Here is a 25,684-nt window from a genome sequence, read left to right on the forward strand (position 1 = left end):
ATTCTGTTGGCCACTGCTCAGCTCACAGAGTGCTTACTTTTTACTGTATTTCCCTCTAGTGTAGCTTTGTTGGCCAGTATGGAATGGGGGTTAGACACATGCTCTGGGTCCATTCCAGTACTTGGCACAAGTATGGGATAAGCAAACCCTTTAGGTGCAGGAGTAGTCTGGCGTAAGAGGCTCCCTGCCAGACATAATACTTTGTCCCCAGACATTGTCTTCTAGTAGTAATGTTCACTAGAAAAAGAAAGAGATGCTTCATCATACAGCTGATAATCAGATTATAACTGTTTATAATAATGATGTAGTTTCTTTGGCCAAGAGTGTTCTGCAGACAGCTAATTCGGGTGGCTGTGTTCCCATATGTTGCTCTAGTGGTAGTCTGGCTAGAGATCTTTCTGTTTCAGAGAATAAGAAATTTCAGGAGGACAAGGGTGATTTCCTAGCTGACACTGTGTTCAGTTAGTGTGATTCTTCAGAAAGTCCAAGCAAGTATTCACATTTCTTCAAATGATTGCTAAATTTAGTGATGTTTTTGCTTGGAAGAAGTCTGGAACTATACCCCATAGCTAGTTAAGGTATGTGACCATACAGAGGACAATATGACCAGTTATGTGGCAAAGATGTTATAAAGCTGCCTGCAGGATACCAGTATTTAATCCAGCAGTCTCTAAAAAGGCTCAGAAAAAAATGTAGGGTCTTCTCTAATATGATATGCCTGTCATCATTTGACTGCTGACCCAGCTGTGGTCTCTCCAGCTGCCTGCTCAAATATAAAGTCCTTGGCTTTATCTGTTCCAGTGTCCCCTGATTAACAGGGGAAGTAGTTTGCTCTTTAGGCCAAAAGGATAGTAGTAATCTAGCCTTTAGAATTTTAAATTATTAATGGTATGTGTGGAACTTTATTTTACACTGTGCATACAGTTTAGATTATTTTGTTGCATCCTTATCTGTAGAGCAAAAGTGTTGTATGAATGATATTTTCTGATTTTACTTGGGTTTCAAAACATACTTTGAGAGCTGTGCTTGAATGTGCAAATGCAGTCTTAAGAAATGCTGCTACTTCTGTTGTAGTAAGACTGCATGCTTGATTATGTAATCTGAATTTCCCTGATTTAAAAAACAAAAATTTGAATGCACCTTTAAGTTCTGAATTGGTGTTTGGGCCATCTGTTAAACAGATTCTCAATTAATGAGATATTGGAGGCAAATTAATGCATTAGATATTGTAGAATGTTTCATGCAGCCAAGTTCTCCCCCAAACAAGAAGCCTTCCTTAAAGGGCAGAACAAACAAAAAATCCCAGCCAAACAAAAGGCAGGGATCCAAAAGGAAATGGCAAGGCAATAATTCTATGAAACTAAACAAATGGGACTCTTTTTTCCAAAAAAAGGATTAAAACCCCCTGAAAAAGGAATGACTGTGCCAAAGTCACAGAGTCCTGTCTTTTCTTCTCTTCCACCATCCCCAGGTGCGCTGTCAGTCCTGCAGCCTGGCCTCAAATAGTCTTACACAAATGGGTTCCGAGAATAACTTGGAGAGTAATGCAATTGGCAGTGGATAGAAATTTCTCACTTTTCAGGGGAATTCCCCAACACCCACCAGGTAGATGGTGCTGTTTCCAACACATGGTAGAAGCAAGGGTCATTGAACCACTGACTGAGATACACAAAGGCAAAGGACTGTACTCCATAATCTCTGTGGTACCCAAAAAAGGTGCACTCCTGGAGACTCGTCCTAGATTTGTCCTTTCTAAACATCTTTGTAAAAGTTCTGAAATTCAAAATGCTCACCTTACACTCTTGGTCTTAGCATTGCTCCAGACAGCTGTTTCGTGATGATTACATCTTAAGGGCACTTGTCATATTCCTGTTGCTTCCAATTTCAGGGCAGACTACATGTGAGTAAAATTCACTAGTATTTGAAAAATTGTTGGACCCAGCATCTTCATCCCTTTGATTTCCAGATATCAGTACTAGAATTTGTGAAACAGGAACTGCAGTGGTGGACAGATCAACTGTCACTGAATCCAGGATTCCCTGTCTCTCTTCAGACCAGTCTGTCCAGAAAGACCCTTCAGATTTTTTTGAGGGTAGCAGCATCCATGGGAGTTTAAGTGCAAGGCTTGTGGAGTTCACAGAAAATGTGAAAGTATATAAATTTGAAAGAGATGTGGCAGTGATTCATGCCTTAAATGTTCTTCACCATTTATGGACTCTGGGTCCTTTTCTAGTGGCCACAGACAATACTACTGGGATGTGATACCTGAACAAGCAAAGGCGGGGTAAAAGGGCATACCCTCTTTGCCGGTTGGCAGAATTGGCCCACCAGCTGGCACTACAGCTTTTCTGATTCTTCAGACCTCCTATATTTCATCAGAGGAAAACCCAGTGGCGAACTAAGCAGATCCTGAAGAAACCTTCATGAGAGGAAGCTCCATGGGGAGGTCTTTCAGTACTTAATCCAGATGTGGGGAGCACCTCATGTAGATTTGTTCACCCCCTTTAAAAGCAGACAACTGAAAAACAATTCTTTTCAAGATATCCTTTTAGCCATGTTTGGAAGACCGACACTTTATCTTCCCCATGATCAGAATGTGCATATGTTCATTTCCACTGATTCCCAAGGTGCTTCTAAAGATTCTGAAAGAAATTGCCAAAGATCATTGTGGTAGCCCCCTTTTATCTCGGGACTGTTTTCTTTTTTAATAGAATTTGTCAAGGGCAATTACTGCAAGCTTCCTCATGGGCTGGATCTACTCTCATGGCATCAGGCATGACTGGGACAGCCCATCTTAGAGCAATTGTATCTGACAGCCATCCAGGCCATCATATGATACTTTTTAGGCACTTGTCCCACAAGGATGTGCAGTTGGATTTCAGGAGGCAAGAAAACTTGTAACTAGAAAATATTAAAGTGAAAGAGGTCTTCTTGTGGTGCTTAGCCAATAACGGAGGTTCCAAAAGGATTTTTGACTCCTATGGGTTTGAAATATTTGTCCGAACTGCTTAGAGATGGCTTGCCATCATACATCTGTCAAAGTGCATCTTCCATTTCAACTGATCTGTCCATGGATCCCCCTGTTTCATTTCTTTTTGTAATCAAACAGCTTATGAAAGGGGTGTTGTGTGTGAAACTCTTGAAAACAAATCCTCCCTGAGATCTCAACTATGTTCTTGAAAAATTGACTTTCTCTCCCTTTGAACCTGCCTCTCAGGCAGATTTATGATTCTTTACTTAGAAGAATGAGCTGCAAGCTGTCATGATCAGCTAACCCTATCTGATTTTGAACAAGGGTGAGGTTGTGTTGCTTACTAATCCATCATTCCTGCTTAAAGTTGTTTCTGAATTTGCCTTGAATGAAGACATCAAGCTCCCAGTGTTCTCTCCTGATCCAAAAGCAACGGAGTAAAGATTCTGCATACCATGGATGCACACAGACCGCTCAGGTGCTACCTTGACAGAACAGAATGCTGAACTGTTTGTCTCCCTTATACTGGCTACGAAAGGCTGTTTGTCTCCCGTATACTGGCTACGAAAGGTCAACCTCTGTCTATCAAAGTATTGCCTGATGGCTGCCCTCTGTTACTTTCTGTTACTTACACCATGGCAAATCTATTCTAGGCAAGGTTAAAGCTCACATGGCTAGAATGTTATCGTCTATGATGGCATATTGGAGTGATATGGACTCTAGAAGCATTCTGGAGGCAGCTACCTGGTCTTCTCTTCATTATCTTCACAAAACACTACAAACTTGTTTAGCAAAGTACAGCCATATCGGGGAAAGTTTGTGTGCTGTATACTATTTATTTGCAAAGTGCAGTTACTTCAAAATTTTTTTTATTCTGAGCTTCTTCTACTCCGTTTATACACACAGTGCAGTTATTTTGAATTGTTTCTTACACAGATAAGAGCTGTTTTTTTTTTTACAGTACAGTGATTTAAAAAGTATTCTTGTGCCCAGGAAACTTATTTTGCAAAGTTCAGTTATTTAGAGGCTAGTTGTGTTATTGGGTATAGTTACAAGTACTGGCATAAATTTCTGGCATAAGTATATGTGTGTGTGTTCATGCATACTTGTAAGAGCCTTCACTGGTATGTGTTAATGTGACAGAAGCATTTCACAGACCAGGTCCACTTGTATTTGATTAGATTATTGCAGAGAATTGGAGAAAATTTGAGGAAGAGTACGATATTTTTATGCAAGCAGATTAATCTGACAAAGATGCATGCACCAGGGCATTCATTTTGCTAAACCTATTTGGGTCAGAGGCCATTGAAAGAGAGCGTTCATTTGTGTATGCACCAGCAATATATGAAGGAGAAGGGGGAAACCATCATATTGTTGTACAGGCTGAATCAAAGGAAGACCCGGAGTGTTAGAAACGCATATTCAGGGAAATGTGCAACCCCCAGATAAATGTTACTTTAGAGCAGCATTTGTTTTACACAAGAGATCAAAAGCCAGGAGAAACTTTTGTAGATTTTGTTACTGACCTGAGAAACAAAGCTAAAACATATATAGGTTTGGTGGTTTAAAAGATGAGTTGATAACGGACAGGCTTATGTGTGGTGTTAGTAGTGCTGCAGTGAGAAAGATTTTGCTTCATGACAGTGATTGAACGTTGAGCAAAGCTATTGAGATTTGTCAAATCCTGGAGTTACAGAAAGGCACACAAGTATGCTTGCAAGTGATAAGAGCATGGTTTCAGTAGGCTCCAGAGCAAATGTAGATAGCATTCAACACGTGGCTAGTAGGAGCAGGCCTAAGCACATGGCAGCTGTAACCCCTGCGGGTGTGGCAGGTAAAACCCATATTTTTCCAGCACTTTCTAAGACTAGTTCAGTGAAAAGGACATGCTCAGTGCAGTACAAGGGTGTCAGCAAAACCCAAATCAAGCTTTATTGTCAATTGTCACAATTGTGGTGCCAATCATGAGTTTAAGAGAGAAAAGTGCTTAGCATTTGTTCAGAAATGCTACAAGTGTAAAACAATGGAGCCATTTTCAAAAGTTTGGAAAATCAAGTAAACCTCACACAGTTATAAAAAAAGGATCACTTAAAAAAGCAAGTCGATGATAATAGAGAGCTGCAACCCTACTTTCTATGTGGATGGTGTATTAGTATTTGGGGAAAAGGCTGATGCAGTAGATTTGTTGGCAAAGAATGAAGTGTGTTGTACTGTCCAGATCAATAGTAAAACCACTGAGCTCAAAGTAAACACTGGTTCAAGGTATAACTGTCAGCAGACACATTTGCTAAGGTGAGAGCTGGTGAGCAACTTAATGTGGCCAGTTCTGCAAAACTTGTTGCTTATGGAGGTGAAAAAATTCAAACCGAAGACTTAGTAGTAATTTCATGTTATTTGGCTTGGAACTGCTACAGCTTACTATTTTATGTAGTCTGAAGACCTGTAGAGTCAGTATTGGATCTCAGAGACGGTTTGAGAATGAATCTGCTTTCCTTTACCAAAGAAGTTCATCAGGTTAAGCACATTTTGTAGCACTAGTCTCATAAACCAGGGGTTATGAGTTCAAAGCTCATCAGCCTGTTTGACTTTTTCAGTTGACTTTGCTGCCATTGGGTAAAATCTTACTGTTGCCCATATTATTGGTCCTTATGGCCTTTTTTACTATTGGTCCATTTTTATCATTCTGGACCTTTGATTGGGTAAGATGTAACCTATGGGGTTTATGTATCGTTCATCTGTACATTTGTACATTTGTTTTTGTCATTGCTGCCATTGGTTGAATTGCCAAAGTTGCCTTTCTCCTTGGTTATCACAAATATCGTGATCATTGGCTATATTACTGGTAGTAGATTTTTAATAAGGTGTATGTACTCCTTATTTGAATATTAGTTTTGAATGGTAATTCTTGAGGGCTGTGTGTTTTTGAAAGCCTATTTTAAGCTTACTGTGCTAGTATCTAGCAGTTCTGAAGATGTCAAACTAACAGAAGAAAGCGCTTATCCATTTAGCTTTTATTTTGTGTCATTTATTTAAAGTGTTTTACCAGGTTATTCAACAGGATTAAAAGGACTTGTGTGCATGGAAGCTGCTTACCGTGTACTGAGTTTATTTATCTTTTTGTGTGTGATTTACTGGGTTGACAAATTTTTATTGCTAAATGCTTTCGTTTTCAGGTACTGCTGTCTGCATGCATCACTAACCTTGCTGAATCAGTTGTACAATTGATAAACACCATGCTTTGTCTTCCTGCATGGATTGAGTTAGTACTAATTCATGATCTCAACACCAAATAGTCCTGCAGGAAATTATTTCTGTGTTAGGTGAAAATGTTTCCTACTGTGTTGTACTTTTTGATGTGTTGGTGCCATTTTAATAGGTTGAGAAATGTTTTTATTTTTCTGTTTTTGCCTGCATACTGTTTATAGGGATAGTTTTGACAGAGGCCTTACATATGGGTTTACTGAGTAATGTGCTTGTGTTTTTAGCCTGTCTGCTGAAGATTTCATCAAGACCCCAACAAGTGATCGTTTTGTGAAGAAATCTGTGAGGAAGGGTCTCCTGCCTGAAATTTTAGAAAATTTGTTGGCAGCTCGTAAAAGGTAAGATTTTGATTTGAGGTAAGTAGATGTTTGTACTTTTAATGATTTTGAGTAGATGCCACCTGAGCATGATTCAAAGAGATTCAAAGTTTGTCTGATTATTTCTTCTAATAGGTTCATTTATTTCTCCATTTTGAAGTTATACTCCTGAAGAAATTGTGTACTTTTTTTCTGTTTAGCTTGTCATGTAAAGCTATTTACAACTATGTATGTATGTATTTAGTTCATTGCGTCATTTAACTCATTGTGTCTGCTGTAAGTATTGAATGCCCATATGGCCCTTTATATCTGGGTTGTAGCTACAAGTAGTATTCATACCAACCCACTTGTATGAGGAAGGAGGCTTTAGAAGATGGTATGTTACAGGAAAGGGGAATGAACATTTTGAATATAAGGGGGGGGGGAAGCTTGAGACTAAAGCAGGTTGGTATATTTTGGGTAACTAGTGATTTGTTCCATGTTTCTAGATATGTGTGCCATAGTAATCCGCTCTTCTTAAAGTTTGAATTTATTTGATGTAAACTTCCATTGCCTATTTACAGATCAAGAGCGTAAAAAGTATTTATTAATCTGTGAGAATTTTCTGAAGCCTAGTCGTACATTCTCATGGCAGTTAATAGCACATATGTTTTGCATACATATACCTTTTTTGCAAATCTTTTAATTATTTTCTTTTTTTTTTTTTTTTTTTACATTTCCCCATATCCTTGAGGGACAGTGGTACTAAATGGGGGAAGAGGTGAATTTGTGGTTACCCATCCAATTGTCCATAGTACATTTGAATAGAGAAGGCAAAGCATTTTTCTTAATGTGGAGTGGAAGACTGTAATTCATAGAAATGATATTCTCTGTGATGCATACCTCTCACTCAAACATGTTCTTTTAACTTTGCAAAAGAGATTGAGATCCCTTGAACAGGTGATGCCTTCCATTTCACTGTTACAGTTTTCATTACAATAGGGATCCCCTGTCAATGGCAGCCCGACATCCAGCCAGTATACCAAAGCCTTTAGATTGCTTTAAGGCATGCATATGTCACGCGTATGCTCCTCGCATGGCATAGGGCATAAAGGTGACATCCAGATGTACCACCCTCAGAACTTCTTTGCCGTCAGTCTGAATGTCATTTTTTGATTGTGTGTCTGAATGCCTACTGGTTCCAGGAGTGCTTTGGGATCTCTTTACTCCGGGTACTATTCAAGAAGTTCTAGTTTCCCAATGGGGGATGGGGGGGGGTTTACTCCAGAATGTTGTTCGTACCCAGGAAAAAGGGTGTTTGAATACCAATTTTAGATCTGTCGCATCTAAATACATTTCTGAAGATTCCCTCTTTTCAAATGTTGTCCCTTCAGACTTTGTTCCTGCTTGTGCTTCCTCTGGCTTATATGGTGTGTCTGGATCTCAAGGAGTCTTATATCCATATCCAAATACAACCTGTTTTCATGAAGTTTTTACATTTCTCTGTTGCTTCCTGGCATTTACAGTTATCTGCTTTGCCCTTTGGCCTTTCTACTGCCACAAGGGTATTCACCAAATGCATTGCTCCTATGATTGCTTTTTGCAGACTGCAGGAGATCGCAAGTCTTTCCCAAGTCTTTCCCTACTTGGACAATCTCTTGTTTCACACATCCTCTTAAGAGACTTTATTGCAAAATCTGCATTTTGCCATTTCCCTTCAGTAAACCGTGAGGTTCACTATAAATTTAAAAAAGTTCTTTCTGACTTCTCCTCAAGATCATGTTTTTCCTGGGGTGCATGATCCAGACTGTGCCTCTGCTGGCATCCCTGCCTCCTCCCAAGGTCGTAACTCTCATTTTCCTTTTCAGTCCCTTCTTACTCTGGCTTCACTAACAGCCAGATAATTTCTAAGAGTTCTGGAGTTCATGGCCTCCACTATTCCTATGTTCTCTCTGGCCAGCCTCCACATAAGAAAGCAGGAACTTCAGTGGTGGATTCAGCAGTTGACTCTCAATCCAGGGCTTCATTTTCTTCCCTCCCAGGAGCTGTTCAGACTTTTCAGACTTGGGATGGGGAGCAGCATTTCGCTCCCAAAAGGTGCAGGGGGTCTGTGCACCTCATCAACAGGAAGAACACATCAGTATCAAAGAAATGAGGAGGTTTGCTGGCTGTACAGGCTTTTCATCCTTTCTTCTACCCAGGACCTGTCAAGGTGTTTACAGACAAAATACAAAAGCACTTGTGAAGCAGTGTGTCCAGTGCAAAATAAGCAGTTTATTAAGAGGCCAGCAAAAAACTTAATGCTTTAACTAAATCACGGTATTTTCGTTTCAAGACTTCAGACCTCTCAACTGTCCAGATTTAGCTTCATAGTTTTGGTCTGTTTCTCATAAAACTTACGGCTTTCTGGCAAACCACAGAGGGCTGTTCTAGCAACTTTCTAAGTTAAAAAGAGCAATTTTTTAAATCTATCCCTATTTTTGGGCCATTGTATCACTATTATTTCAGCCTTTGTTCAGATTTGTTGCACTAATAGGTTGACAGGTGTGCATACCTCTCAATTGTCCAGACTTTTGCAGAATGTCTAGATTTATGCCTCATATGTTTGGCCTATTCCTCATAAAATTTGTGTTTTTCTTTTAAATCACGGAGAATTGAAATAAATCATCCCATACATTTGAGTTTCAGACTTCATTTCATTCAGATGCTAAGACAAATGCTGTAATTCTAGCAACTTTCTAAGTCTGTAAGAGCAGTGTTTTAAGATCTATTCTGTTTTGGGGCCTTTACCCCCCCCCCCATTATTTTAGGCTTTGTCCAGATTTCTTATACTAAGAGGTTGAGTGTATAGAGTGGTATGGTATATAATGCCCTAGTTAGAGGGGAGGGCAGGTTAGTCACTTAACTTGAACGGGCTTGACCCTGTAACCTGGTTACAGGAGACAAGAGCCTAAATCCTCTACACCAACTACCAGAATGCTGAAGGAACTGTGAGCTTCAGTGGGGACAAGGGCCTGAATCCTCTATACTAACTACCAGGCTGCTGAAGGAATTGTCAGTTTGAGTTTCAGTACATTTCCAGGGAATTATGAGTTTCAGTACATTTTCAAGGGATTATGAGTTTTAGTTAATTTTCCTAGAGTGGAGGGCGGCCACGGTAGTGCAGCGGTTAGCGTTGCCGCCTCACAGCAAGAGGTTTTCCGGTTCGATCCTCGGCTGGGGTGCCTTCTGTGTGGAGTCTGCATGTCCTCCCTGTGGTCGCGTGGGTTTCCTCCGGGTGCTCCGATTTCTTCCCACATCCCAAAGACATGCTGTAGGTGATTGGACACTCCAAATTGGCCCTAGGTGTGAGTGTGTGCCTTCTGTGGAAGGTTGGGCACCGGGCTGGCAACTCGACACCGTAAAATTCCACTGCCAGTCATGAGCGGACAGGTGATCTGCTGTGGCGACCCCTAACCAGGAAAAAGCCGAAAGAAGAAGTTAATTTTCCTAGAGTTGCGTGTTTCAAGGAAAGAGAAGTTAACTGTTGCTCATGCTGAGTCTGTTTTCTGTGGTGTAACTAACTGTTTTGTTTAGCAAATTTTAGTCACTGTTTGTGCTGTAGAATTTGAAGGCAGTGTTAGCATAATTACCTTTGCTGCAGAAGGCTATGGATTCTACTCTTACACCATTTAGATGGAGTGCTGATATTGCAGTGCCTTTTTGATTTCAGATTATTTGCTGCATTTTAAGGGATGATAGGGGTTCTACCCTCCTAAGTGTGTCCTCCTTTGTATGAGATGCCTAGTAACTATGAACCAGTTGTTGGTTTGTCAGTCATTCCTTATTGCAATATTACCAGCTTAATAATTTTTTAATGTAACATAGGCAATTAATTCTTCAAGGGCAGCAAACATTGAATTTGTAGATGGAACACTGAAATGTAAAGTTGTTTGCCAGTAGCAACCTCTTCATTAGTTATGGATCTCTTTAATGTGGACGTACTTGGATGACTTTTACTTCTGCAGAGATTGTGCTTGACTGCTATTGGTGGATTGTAGTGATAGAAGTGTAAGTGGCCTTTTTATGGTTGAAATTTTCTGAAATGGGTAGTTTTGTCTTTATTGGTTCATACATTTTGTTTCATTGATTACTGGAAGAATGTTCAGAACCATGAATTTAAAAAATACTCTTAACAAGTGGTGCTGTATTATACAAAGAATATAATTCAATACAATCATGAAGGTGAATCAAAGAACACATACATGTATGCATTTCCTTAAAAATATGTGCAACAAGCCTATGGTTCGAAAACATCCCAAAGGTAAACTCAATCCTCCACTGACCAGATGCATTTTCTTTGAATGTGGGTTTTAATGCTATTTCAGTTAATGTGATTTTCAAGGGCGGAGAAGTTTACTACTCATGCTGAGTCTGTTTTCATTGCAAGACTATATTGTTTGTTTAACAAATGGCTGTTAGTGTTTGTGCTATTCTATTTCAGTATATGTAATCATTGCAGAAGTAAATAAGGAAACCGTATGCACACCCTGACAGATTTTAACAGTGTTTATGGTAAATTTGGAGAAATAGCCAAGTAATGGAACACTGGAATGGCTGGAGAGGGGGCTGGGGGGGGGGGGGGTTGGGGTAGGTGGATGCCTCAGGAGGGACTGTTCTGGGGGCCTTGATCGATTACCCTGCCTAGAGCCCCATTTGACTATGGTCTAGCTCTGTGTGACATGCACAACAAGCTTAGATAATATTTTCTTGAGCAGTTAAGTGTGTAATACTGTTAACTTGTTTGCCAGCTCTGTGTAATGACCACAGCTTTGCTTCAGATTTAAATAAATGGTATTCCAGTGGAAATTTGGAAGCTAAGAGTGAAGAAAATTATAAATATCTGGAAGGTTTTGTTTAATAATATTTTATAAAGAGGGGAAGCATCAACATCCTGAGTATAACACCCCATTTGGTATGTACCTCCTCAAGCATCTGTACCAACTGGAAAGGCAACCGAAATACCTCACAAAGAGAATCCATGGCCTCCAACACCTGTCCTACGAGGACAGGCTCAAATCACGGTCACTCTATTCGGTATTGTACAGATTGCTCAGGGGGTGATCTGTGCCTTGCCTACAAGGCAGTCTTGGACCCTGCCCTACTAGAGATGCTTCATATCCATAAGTCTAACTCCTCACACATTACCCACTCGAAAGGCCTGAATGTAATATGCAACATCAACAAAACCTGCTTTAGAGACGGGTTTGTCTTCGAGGCTGCCCCATCTCTGGAGCAGACTTCCCGTACGTGTTAAACAAGAGCACCTCGCTGACCCTCTTCAAGAGCAAACTTGATGAGTGGATGGGAAACCACAAATTTCTCCCAGGGGTTCTACCTGTGTCCCCAATGACAGCGGCAAGTGCTGTCTGAGGTTTCTTTTTGAGGATAAACTTTTGGCTAAGCTTATAAGGGCCCCAGGGCCATTAGTCTAGTAACCTCCTGTGATCCTAAGAAAGCTATGGTGGCTGTAATACCTAAAGAATGTAAAGACCCATCAGACCCAGTTTTCATGTAGGCCCATTTCAACTTTAAACCATGTTTATAAAGTGTTTGCCTATAATAGCTAAAAGAATGGCAAAGATGTTTCCAAAATATGGATACGTATGGTTTTATGGAAAGGCAAACATTTAACAGCATTACTTGCGATGATCCAGGGGAAGCAGAGTATAATAAAATGCTGCTATTGCTGACTAGTCTTGATACAGAGAAAGCATTTGACAGAATAAGCCAGGATTTTATGAGTAGGCCAGTGGAAGCATTTGCATTCTCTGATAAAATAATAAGGATAATTGGGATATATGAGGGATTTGGGGCAAAAATTAAAGTGGAGGGTTTCTGTATGACAATTTGTGTCTGAACAGAGGAACCAGAAAGGGATGTTCTCTTCCCTTTTTTCTTTTCTTTATATTCAGAGCCAATGGTAAAGAAATAAGGGACTTTGAATTTCAATGATATAATTGGTATGGTACTCAAGAAAAGTTGGTTTAATTTGCAGACAATATTATTTTATACCTGATAAAACCAGTGTTGTGGAGCATCTTGAGACAGTTTCAAGTTTTTTTCAGGATATAAAATTATTGAAGATAAAACAAAGGCTATGGCTATAAACTATGTACCCACACATGAATTGGTCCAGCAATACTCATATTTATGGGGACATGAATTAGGAGTATGGATTAAGAAAAGGATTCTGTTATGACAGCTAAGGATATATGGGAAGAGAATAAACAAAACTTAATACAAAAACTAAGCAAATAGAAGGTCTTGTTTGTGGACATGGATAACAAGATAAAAACAGTGAAGATGTTTAGTCCCTTTAGTTTTACATCAGGTCAGACATATTATATGAAATAGAGAAGTTGTGGACAATAATAAGGATTTGAAAGAATTTATCTGGAAGGCGAAGAGGGAAATGATAGTGTGTGGGAGAAGCTGATCATTTCAACATAACAAGGTTGTTTGGGATTACCTGGTTTGAATGAATATTTTAGAGCTACACGTTTAAGGCTCATATACATAACACAAGCAGAAGTCTACAATTCAAAGTGAAAATGGATGATGATGCAATGGGGAAATTTCAAGAAATAAGGAGAGAGTAGGATTTTGTTCCTAAATATTTATTTTAGCTCTTCTCCTTCCCAATTATATTTATATTTATATTTAGTGTTAAATCAGTTACTAGATAGTAAGTTTAAAGTTTCAGTTGTATTAAATTTCAGCAGTGACACTTTTTGGAACTTTTCATTTTCCTCATCTATTTCTTTAATCCAAATAATTTAAATTTAGATTGGCAATCTCTCAAGTGAGAATCCATCAATTTTTCATCACTTCTTATACTGTTAGCTAACGGTTGGTAACTACTGCAAGTAATAAAGGGGAGAAGGGACACCCTTGTTTTTTGCCTTTGTTTAAAGTGAATTCTTCAGAAATGTAAGATCCAATTTTAACATATCCTTTGGAGTCTCGTACATGTTTTTATTATTCCAGTAAACTGTTCTGAAAATGGAAATGCTTCTAAAGTTTTAAACAACTAGTTCCAGTCTACAGAATCAAAAACTCTCTCAATGGCTATGCTAATTAGAGCCACTTTCTCGTTCATTCCTTTTGCTAAATCTAAGATAGTTACTACCCTTTTTGTATTATCATATGTTAAAGTGTTGACTATAAATCCTGTTTGACCTTTATTAAGCTGTTTCTTAATCTTATGGCAAAAATGGCTATAAATATTTTATAGCCTACATTTAATAATGAAATGGGTCTATATGAGGAGACTAACTTATCCAGAATATTTCCATGAGGGAGGAATTATTTTGTCACACTGGACTATCCTGAAAATGTTACTCTGTAAATCTAAAATAATTCCATACTTAAACCATCTAACCCTGGAGCTTTACCATTTTACATTTTTAAGCTTCTTTAACTTTTATCAGGGTAATAGACTTATTCAGCAGAGATATTTGTTGGTCATTACATTTATTAGTAATATGTTTCTCTAAATTGTCAATTTTGTAATCATCTGTGTTATTATTTTTATCTTTATTAAGATCCTCTTAGAATTTTTAAAAAATATTAAGCAATTCTTCTATATCTGAAGTAAGCTTATTAGTGTGAGAATTTTGGATATTATTGATTTGTGCCTTTTTGGTTAACATCTTACTTCTATTAGCTAATCTATGTAGATTTTGTGAAGTCATCACATAACTATGCAATTTTATTTTTTTCTAAAGCGATCTCCACTTTATGCATTAAAATTTTGATATTTTGTCATTAATTTTTTAATAACATCAGTATTATATGATTTCTTTATTGTTCAAACCTTGCTTTGTGCATTTCATCTTGTATATCTAAGAACTGTTAATCATCTTCCCATTCTATCTTTAATATGCATTTTTAAGGAGTCCCATAGTATGACTTTATTGACCTGACCATTATTTAAAGATAAAAATCATTCTTGACTTGTTCCTTAAGGTAACTCTTACTCTTTTAATTTCATTATTCATACTAGGATTCTATAACTAATCTGAAATGTCCTTCTATCCATTACTATATTAATGCTTAGTGCATTATTATCAGATAAAGGATAAGGAATAGTTTTAAAATAATTCACTTTATTAAATAAATCTATAGAGGCATAGATCTTCTCAATTCTAGTTTGTAACCATGAGCATTAGAATAATGAATGAAGAACAAGGACTAATCTTATGTTTTTACTAGTAATTCAACAAAATTTTTATTATCAATCCATCTATTTAATACTTCAGCTCATGCCAGTATTTTAGCTTTCTTCTTCTGTTCACTTGTATCTTTTATACTTCTTCTTTTTTCTTCTTCTTCTTTCTGCTTTTCCCAGTTAGGGGTCGCCACAGCGGATCACCTGTCACTTGTATCTTTTGTACTAAATATGCAATTAAAATCCCCTGCCAAAATTAAACTATCCTTCCAATGACTTTGTAATAAGTTTGTGATCTTTAGCCACAATTGCGCCTATTCCAGGGATCCAGTAAAAATTAGCAGGTGCATAGAATTTACCATTATATTTAATTATTACAAATGTATACATTCCTTTGGGAACATTGATCGATTCCATGACAGACATTACAGTGGATTTTCTTCAAAGTATAGCAGATGTTCTTCGTGTTTCACTGTTGCAGTCATCACATTTGGGTTATCTGTTTGCAGTAGACCTCAGTCAGCCTGATTATCAAAGTCTTGTGTCCTGCATCAGTTGCTCTCTCATCTTCCATGACATCAGGTCGTCAGGGGTATAAAGCATGCAGCTGATGCCATTACATTAGTCTTTCTTGCCGTGTGGTGCCCGAAGCAGAAGCAGTTCGCAAGTGCCGGTTGGCCGACTCCTGAGTTTCAGAACCGAAGTCTTCAACTAAAGCTAAGTAACCCCATTGGGGAAACTTTTTCTTGCTCTTTACCGATGTCAGTAAAAGTTAATAATTGCATTTCTTGTGGAAAACAAATACCTCATAAAGATTTTTATTCATACTATATTCCTTGCCTAGGCCCTGACCACGCCGTACCTCGCTGTCAGTTTTGTGCCTTATTTAACCAACGAACTATACATCGTCGGTATGTTTAAGCTTCTAAATATTTCGGTTCTCGTTTCAATTATCCAGATATGTCATCGATAAGCCATCCGACTACCGGCATTCCGAAAAAATGCAAAGATGAAGACAGAGACAGGTCACCTAGTCCAAAGCTGCCGACGCTTCTCCTAAGCCAGTCGCCAGTTCGCCGGTACTCAGTGAGGCGCTTTTGCAGCCCTTGATACCTGCTACTTCTGATTCGCAGGCCTCTACTGAGACGCATTCGGAGTCTGGTATGCCGTGAGATGCTTCAACTGTGGAACCTGTGGATGTCTCTACCTTGGATGGGCCCGGAGACACTGTGCAGGCAATGGCTTCTGAGGGTGTATTCAGGCCTACGGATTTGCATATTAAACCAACGCCACCTTCTTCTTTAAGGCCTAAAGCTTGAACCATGTCTAGAAAACAGACACCTAGGCCGCATGCTCAGGCCTCTATGCCTAAAAAACAAATGATAAGAATGGCTGAAGACCTTGTAACTTTAATCAGGGGAAGCCACCCATCCCCTTCTAAGAGACCCAGGACTGAATTTGCTTATGAATCTTCTGATCAGGATTCTGAAATGTCTGTTTCTTCTGATGACCTGGATTTACCCATATCTGCTTATGAGGATTCTGATGCAGAGAACTCTATTCCGTCTGCATCCCCTCCAGAGGATTTCTCTTTTGGTGAAACCTTGCATACTCTTAGGCAGCATTTCTGCCGGGAAAGCCAGGATTACTCTGATTCATAAAAGAGACTTAAGGACTTCTTACTCCTGTCTCAACACAGGCCTTTAGCTATCCCTCCTGTACTAGACATTGTTGATGATGCCTTTTTGGAATCTAGTTTGGCCCCTGATTCTTTGCCTCCTGTTCCCAGAAAACCTGATAGATATTACAGGGTTCCTGATTCTCACAAGTTCCTTTTTAAAAATCCTACTGCGTATCCTGAAACTATTTCACAGGGACCCAAGGGCATTAAGGCTACTACTGATAGAGACTACAGGGCGCTGGATAGATGGGGTAGGTTGGTTTACACTTCTGCAACCTTGGCCATTAGGGCCTTAAACTGTCAGTTTCCTATGTTAAAGTATCAGCAACATATTATTGGATTGCTTAAACAGAAAATGATGATTCCTGACTGTGCTGAAAATAAAGATTTACAGGATTTAATGCAGTCTGCTGAACAGGTTGGAAAACGTACTTTGCAATGTGGGTTTGATTCATTAGAGGCCTCTTGCAGGGCTACTGTCACTGGGTCTGTACTTAGAAGGCATGCTTGGCTTAAGGAACAATCTTTGCCATATTATGTTACAGCTAAATTGTTGGATGCTCCCTTAAATCAGGACCACCTGTTTGGCAACAAAGCAGAAGAAGTTCTTAAAAAGATGGAGGAAAAAGCTAAATCTATGCAAACTGTTAAAGATTTCCTACAAGTTCAGCCTCCAAGATTTAGTAGGCATTGTCCTTCTAAGAACTGGTCTTTCCCTGCCTCTTCCAGGCCTTCTCAACCCAAACCCAGAACCAGCAGAAGCCCCAGGTTTCAGTCCCAGGGTACGCACAAGACTAAGCAGTGGGGAGTGTCCGCTTCCAAATCAGGGAGTAGTAAGACTCCCCCCTATGGAAAGCTGTCTCAATGACTTGACTTTAAAACTTCCAAGCACTTCTCAACTGACTGCTCCTTTAGGGGGAAATATTGCTCTGCAGGCCAAAAAACTGGGAACTCATTACCCAGGACAAATGGGTTTTAAATATAGTTTCCCAAGGTTACAAATTTCACTTCCACGCATTACCAACCCCAAACGGTTGACCAGCTCTACCCCCAAATCAGTGGGCAGAGGCTCAAAAGCAAGTACTCTCTTAAGCATAAAGGCTATTCAGACTGTACCAGAAGAGGAAAAGGGACAAGGTTTTTATTTAAGACTTTTTTCCTGGTACCCAGAAAAGACAATTTATGGCGTCCTATCCTGGACCTTTCTACCTTAAACACTTTTTTGGTGATTCCAAAATTCAGGATGCTAACTCTTCACCAGCTAACTTGTCTGGGGTACACCATAAACGAAAATAAGTCACATCTGTCAAATTGTATTCCTGGGAGCAAGCTTGAACACAACTTCCCAGATGGCTTTCCTCACGCCAGAGAAACAAATTCATTTGACAACTTACTTCAAACTAGTGGCCACAAAGAACCTGCTATCTGCAAGGGAAATACTACAAGCCTTGGGGTTCATGACCTCCTGCATTCTACAAATTCCATATGCAAGACTGCATATGAGGAAACTACAGTGGTATCTAAAAAGCCTATGGTGTCAACATTCTCGGGATCTAGAAGCAATGATTCTTATCATACCTTGCCTCCGGCTAGAATTCCTTTGGTGGGCAGAGGCCTGCCACCAAAACAAGGAGCTGCCATTCACTCTACCCCCTGCCACCCAAACCCTAACAACAGAGTCGTCAAACTATGCATGAGGGGCTCACTTGACAGGGAAGTGCATTCAGAACAAATGGAACCAAAGTCAAATGCACCTGCATTTCAATCAAAAAGAAATGTTAGCTGTACAGAATGCTCTGACAGCCCTCAAGGACCGCATTCTTCCAGGACAATTATTGGTAAAGACGGACAACACCACTGTTATGTGGTACATAAACAAGCAGGGGGGAACGCATTCATACCCTCTCTGCGGACTAGCCATGGCTCTGTGGAACACCGCCTTGAGCTACCAAGTGCACCTACAGGCTCAATTCCTGCCCGGAAACCTAAACACATTGGCAGACGATCTAAGCAGAAATCTCATGGACCCACACATGGAAACTGGAACCAAAGACATTTCAACATGTTGATAAACAGATGGGGGAGCCCAAATATAGACCCGTTTGCCTCCCCCCAGAACTACCAATTGGACAAATTCTGCATAAGGCTCCCTCAAACAAGCTTGGGAAGTGGATGCCCTGTCCTTCACCTGGAAAATCTATCAGTTTATGCCTTTCCTCCACTGCCTCTTCTCACCAAGGTACTACTAAAGATCAAACAGGACAAACCAAGGATAATACTGATTGCACCAGACTGACCACACCAACACTTGTGCCCCCTTTTGCACAGTGTGTCACTGCTGGATCCATGGCACCTGCCTGAGATCCCCACCCTGCTGTCCCAGCAGGAGGTCCAGATTCTGCACCGTCATCATTGAAGATGAGACTGCAACTGACGCAGGACTTTGATAATCAGGCCGGCTACTACAAGCAGATAACCCAAATGTGATGATTACAACAGTGAATACACTCAAACATCTACATATATGGTAAGTGTACACAACTGTACTTTCCTTTCCTCTTATTGTTAAAAGAAGCAGATAACATTTCATAACCTACGTTATTTAAATATTGTACATCTTTATCAAGTGAGTCTCTTGCAAAAATGTCTCTCTTTAAATTTAGATATCTCGTTAATAATTTCGTTTTATTGCTATTATTTAATCCATTTACATTAATAGACTAAAACTATCCATACTGTGTATTTAAAAAGATATGACACAGTTATATACCATATTAAAGTCTATAACTACAACTGTATATATTGCTAGTAAAATGCAACCTTCCATGGATACCAGTGTTCTTAGTCTGCTTATCAAATAGTCAAACTACTGTACTATCACTGTACCTACCAACACTTAAAAATTCATAGAGAAAACTAGCCAAAAGTTGCCATGACTTACAAATGATTAATATAATATTATAAATAGGTCAAAATAAGGAGACTATTAATTTATTTATTTTGCCATTTAAAATTATTTTCCCATTACTACATAAAAGTTTAATAATGCTCTTCCATTAATCAGAAATATTAAATAATCCAACAGATAGTATATTTTATACCTATATAAATTACCCATTAAATATTCCTAAGAGTGGAATAGTCCCAGAGTGGGACCTGAAGAGAGAAAGACCTCTGTAAACTTAGAAGTGACAGGTAATCGTATACTAAACTGTAATACAAAAGAGAAATCAATGTACATATATATGTTTATCATGTCAAAAGACATAGACATATCTTATAGCTCCAACAAAAAGCTCTGAATTCATTTTTAAAATACAAATGTCTATATCAAATTTCTGTTACAGCCTTAACATGTCAAATATCAAAATATTTAAAAATCCTTTAGCTTATTAAGCTACTTCATAAAAATGTGTACATTATTGAGGTCGAAGAGAATGTCTTGCTCTTTCTATGGAATCAAAAAAATTGCACAATCCATTGTATTCAAAAGTTATAAAGTATTCAATTCAAATCCCATTCTCCTTTTCCAGATTCAAACATATTGAAAAATCTACTTTACTTTCTATCAAAATAGATATATTGATTCAGCAATAAAACACTCAAGTTTCAGCTTTGACTTTGACTTATGAAATGAGTTATTTCAGGTAGTCTTAGTGAATCTAATATTATACAACATGTAAAAAGCTTCAAAATCCACATGACCAAGCTTCAGATTTCAGATTATTTTCAAATATTTTATATATATTGAGATCTTGTACATCACATTTCTGTTGTAAGCAAGTATATGTAATAGACCTCTTTCTTAAAAGCAGTTTATTTAAATATATTTTTGTCTTGTTTTTCCACTAGTAGTCTAGCTTATCTTATATTTCTAAAATCTCCCTTCAAAGAGCCATTTATTCATCATCTCTCTGTTAAAGATTATAGTATGTGTACATATTTCTTAATTTACTGATACTGCTCTTTTATTAGTCTTATGCAGTAGATATTGCATTCATTGTGCATATGCATATTAATTATAAAATGCTTATTCTTATTAATTCTAATATTACAAGCAATCTTGAGTATTTAAAGTCATTTCTGCATATTTAATTTGAATGTGTTTTAGCCACTGTGAACTGCTGTGCTGATCTAAGCTTAACATGCTGACATCAGAATTTGACTACAGAATTTGAAATTCACAGCAGCTGCTACTTTCCTGTGTGTTTCCTCATTTTTCTTGGTTCTTTTAAGCTGTTCTAATCATTAACAACTAAATTTACTTCTTTCAATTAATATGTACAGTTAATATGTTTCATTAAAGTTAACACTACAGCATAAGCTATTAACATGTAAAATGTAAACAAATTCTATGTTTCAGTATTAAACATTACTAAAGCTTTTGTCTTGCCAAATCTTCACTTCTAAGAAAAGAAGGTGTTATTTTACGTAGATTTCTCACATATATACTTGAGAGAGAAAAAAATAGTCATTTTCTTCTTTCACAGACATCAGTGATAAACTTTGGCCTAGATTTTCTTCAGGACAGCTGAAGGCAGGAAGACTCTAGCATTCTGAAGAAATGGAATATTCTTTTATTTTCTAGCTTTCTCTAAGTATCAGATGTTTCATAAATGACCTGTGAAAGGAATGTGTTGCACAGGAACAAAGAAAATAAAATCAGCAGCACTTTAGCACTTCTAATTAGCATATTACTTGGATCTGACGTTCGGTTAACGTAGCACTACACATACTAAGTAAAGCTGAGCAAATAAAATTCTTAACTTGTATAGCTTTAAAGTTACCAATTCTATTGCTAATAATATAATGACATTCTCTTACAAGAAATGTATAGTTTTAAATTAAACATAGATTAAGTATTTCACTATAAATATAGTAAAACAGCAAAAGTAACCCTTTATATTCCTCATCATGAAAAATGTTTTAGCTTAAAATATAAATACATACTTGCATATATTTTGCAGCTCAAAGTTTCGGTGCGAACTTTTACTTAAAGGGCAAATCTGTTGTTTCAGAAAATAATAGTCCTGCAGTCAGAGAATGAGAGTCACTTGTTTTTAGTCTTTTTAGTTTTAGAAGCAGTATTCCAAGCATTCATCTCATTCCGTCTCTTCAGGGATATACTGTCCCACTCCATTTTTCAGTATTATTAAGAATTTTATTGCGGTTAAGAAAAGTGAATACGTCCATCTTAAATATTTTGGATTTTCAGAAAGTAGTAATGTGATCTTGGCAAGAAACACCAAAGTGACTTTAATATTCTTTTTTTAAGTGCCTTGATCAGTGATAAATAGATTTTCTTTTACTCATTACTTTACTGGAATAATCATTATCAAATCTGACTACATGTTCACCTGTTTTAATAGGTGGACTGAACCATGCTGCTTTTAATGTTTGATCTTTTTTCTAAGCTAGACATGAATTTAGCTATAACTGAGCTTGGTGGTGAGTTTTTCTGCTTAGAGGGTGCTCTTGGGGATCTATGTGCTCTTTCAATTCCAAAAGATAAGCTTTCAGGTAGCTTTAATGTTGCACATATCCATGTAGTTAAGTTTATTATATTGTTTCCTTCATACCTTTAGGTATACCAGAAATTTAAACGTTATTTTGTCTCAGTCTGTCTTCCAAATCAAGTTTTTCTATAAGCCAATTACTTTGTTTTAAAAGAAATTCAGTCTGAGACTCACCTTCAATTATTTTTCCTTCATAATCATTCTTCCATGCTGCTGATTTTTGCACCTTGTTGTTTCATAAGAATTTAAAATGTGCCATCCTCTTTCTAGTCTCTTCTTTGAACCTTTCTAGTTTGGTATCCAGTTTGTCTATTTTTAGTAATATAGCCTACGTACTAGATAATATAGACTGTATGTCTTTTTTAACACACGAATCCAGAGTACCATTTTTTGAGTGACTCTTGTTGAAGTCTCTTCTCTCTTAACCAGGCAGTTGAAATTCTGACAGAAAAAAATGCAGCTTTTGAAGAACTTGAAGCTATAAATCTTTTCTCTATTAGTAAATAAAATTAGCAAACACGTATCTCCAATTTTTAATTACTTTTTCTGTCCGAAAAAACTTTTCAGTCATAGAGCTTTCACCATTTGCTGCTGTGTTAGCCATCTTGGCCACGCCCCCCAAGAGAGTGAGAATTTGGATGCAAATCCTTAGAGTGAATAACTGCCATACCAAATATTATAGTCACAAAGTAGCAGAAAGTATTCTAAGAACTAAGCCACCACAAGAATGGCGAAAGGAGATTTTGCCGATAGGGATGACCTCAATTAGGGATACAGAGAATAGGCAAGAATGGGCTGGAATTTACTAGAGAAAGCTAGCAAAAGAACCCTGGTATTGAGAACAAATAACTAGACAGGGAAGGGTAATAGAATGGAAAGAGGCCAACAAGACATTTTGACTGCAGACTAGACTGCCTTTCCCTTTCAGGGATTGATATCAAGGTATTGTCAAAGACTGGTTTTTAGTTGAATCTAGAAGAGAAGCTTCTTCAAAAAAAAAGGAATAATTAGTAGGCTGTATAAAATATTACACAATAACTATCAGAATCTATCTGTAGATTTTTGAAAATGTTACGAAAAGACATTGGATAAGCATTTTACAAGGAAGCAATGGAAGGACATATGTATGTTCCCATGATTTAGGATTTTTGCTTGGACATGTTTACATAGGTAATTTTATACCTCAAGCAGACTCCAAAGAATGTTTCCTTGGGTAGCTGGCAAATGTTGTGGTGTGATGGGGTAGAGAGAAGCAACTGGGAACATATGTTTTGGGAGTGTAATAAGTTGGCAGACTTCAAAAATTCCATACAGAGTACTCTGTTGGAAATACTGGGTGAGCAAATGGGTGTAACTACAGAAATGTTTTTTTTTTTTTTAATGGGATGTATGATCTGAATTGCCTAGACACAGGCTGCCAGAAAAGCAAATACTAGAAAATGGAAATTATAGTCTAAACCAACTGCATTTGAAGTATTGCATATTATAACAGAGATAAAAAACTGGAAGTAGAAAATGTAGGAACAAATTATATAGAAAAAATGGATATTGTAGTAACAATACATGCAAAATATTTTTTTTGAGGAGGTATGAGATTTAATGGAAAGCAGGAATTGAACAATTTATGGAATGCTGGATTGATAGGTATACAAAAACATGTGATGTATAATGTTTAGCTATGAACATATTAATATGGTTTAACGGCAACAGAATAAAGTAACGCACCACAAAGGATAAACGTAGGACTGCCCAAGGTAGCAGAATCACTAGTGATACAAAATCCCAGAGCAGTCCATGAACCAGGCAAATAACATAAATGTCCAAGCATATAAAATTAGCACTGTTTTATTCAAGATGGTAAGCGCTTTCACGGATAGCTTTATCAGGCTATACAAAATGAAATAACCACAGGTCATTTAAATGCATTATAACAACTAATCAAAACTCAGTGCCTAATTTTATCATTTTAAAGTAAAATCATACATTCATTCGAGCACACACTTATATCCTTACAGTTGTCATTCAAAAACGATACATACACAAAAATGTATATATAATGCATGGAAAATAATCACTATGCCAAATAAAATGTACACAAAAATGCATATATAAACAAATATAGCTATTGTGAATAATATATATCTATATTTTTAAAAAATATATATAAAATATAAATACAACTATCGTTGATATAAATATGACTAGACCTAAACCTCAAAAATTCAATTAACATTATTTTATCTAACAGAGCGCTTCCTCTGCTTCAGTGTGGCTTTAATTGATGCCCTCTCATTTAAACCCCTCCCTCTATCGGCTCTAAGCCTCAAAATCCATCTTACCTCCCTACTTTCTTTTAAATACCTAATATCACCCTCACATTATAGTTGGAATCACACCATCAATCTATTGTGAATAATATATATCTATATTTTTAAAAATATATATAAAATATAAATACAACTATCGTTGATATAAATATGACTAGACCTAAACCTCAAAATTCAATTAGCATTATTTTATCTAACAGAGCGCTTCCTCTGCTTCAGTGTGGCTTTAATTGATGCCCTCTCATTTAAACCCCTCCCTCTATCGGCTCTAAGCCTCAAAATCCATCTTACCTCCCTACTTTCTTTTAAATACCTAATATCACCCTCACGTATAGTTGGAATCACACCATCAATAACCGTAAACTTAAAGAAGTGATGATCACATGTTTAGATAGAGCATTGTTAGTAGACCTAACCCTGATACCATATATATATATATATATATATATATATATATATATATATATATATATATATATATATCCACTCCCTCACACTCTCTCGAAGTGACTGGTTGGTCTTGCCAACATAAAGCGACCCACATACCATGCATATGGCAAGGTAGACCACATTTTGTGTTCTACAGTTGGCACTAACCTCAAACTTAAACCTCTGGCCTGTATCTGGGTGAATAAATGTCCCCGTTGTATCTAGGTACCCACAAAACTTGCACTTGCCACAGGAATAAGTGCCCATACCTCCTTATATACATCTACCACTCTCTCTTGAATGGCATAATAGCCTTTTCAAATTATGTTTGTTTTTTAAATAAGAAAGTGGGTTGATCACCAACTATACTCTCTATATCTGGATCTGTAGTCAGGACACGCCAGTTCTTCCTAATAATATCTGAGCTTGGTTTAACATCTTTGGTAAAAAAACATTGCTATCTTCAAATTATTCATATGTTGTATTCTTATAGGATGGCTATCTACATCTAATCTCGAAGACAAATACGACTTTGCCCTATCTCGCCTAAGGTTATTCAAATCAATAAGATTGTCGTCTACCTCTTGCTGGCAGTAACCTCTAGCAGTTAACATTTTTTTTTTCAGAATGACTAATTCCTGTTGAAAGCCTGCTTCAGATGCATTCAATGTAGACACTCATCCCCTGTCCCTTCGTTACATTCTTAAAGGTATAATTGGGGTGCATGCTACTTCTATGTAATAGTGTTCCTATAACAATATTTTCTATATACACCTGTATTGATCAACTCACTCTCAAGTCTGTCTACGTAGAAATCCAAATACTCTATTCTAAATTGTGAAACGTTCATGGTGAGTTTTAAATAATCATACCTCTCTTTCAAATCCATGAGGAATCTATTCAGACCTGCACTGGTACCTCTCCACACCAGCCAGAAAAGGGTCATCGACAAATTGTCAATAAAAGGTAGTATACCTAGAGTATGATTCCA

The 25,684-nt window shown here is 37.6% G+C and overlaps 1 protein-coding gene across 1 annotated transcript in view; it reads left to right on the top strand.

Moving 5' to 3' along the window:
- The window catches only part of POLD1 (DNA polymerase delta 1, catalytic subunit), a gene marked incomplete in the record, with an annotated part of 1,583,142 nt that overhangs the window by 637,871 nt on the left and 919,587 nt on the right, over positions 1-25,684 (top strand). The window contains 1 exon segment of the mRNA XM_044059378.1: positions 6,457-6,570. Coding sequence (XP_043915313.1) covers positions 6,457-6,570 — 114 coding nt within the window.

The sequence above is a fragment of the Protopterus annectens genome, chromosome 17.part0 (genome assembly GCF_019279795.1).
Source record: "Protopterus annectens isolate FY-2018-M chromosome 17.part0, PAN1.0, whole genome shotgun sequence".
Classification (NCBI taxonomy): domain Eukaryota; kingdom Metazoa; phylum Chordata; order Ceratodontiformes; family Protopteridae; genus Protopterus; species Protopterus annectens.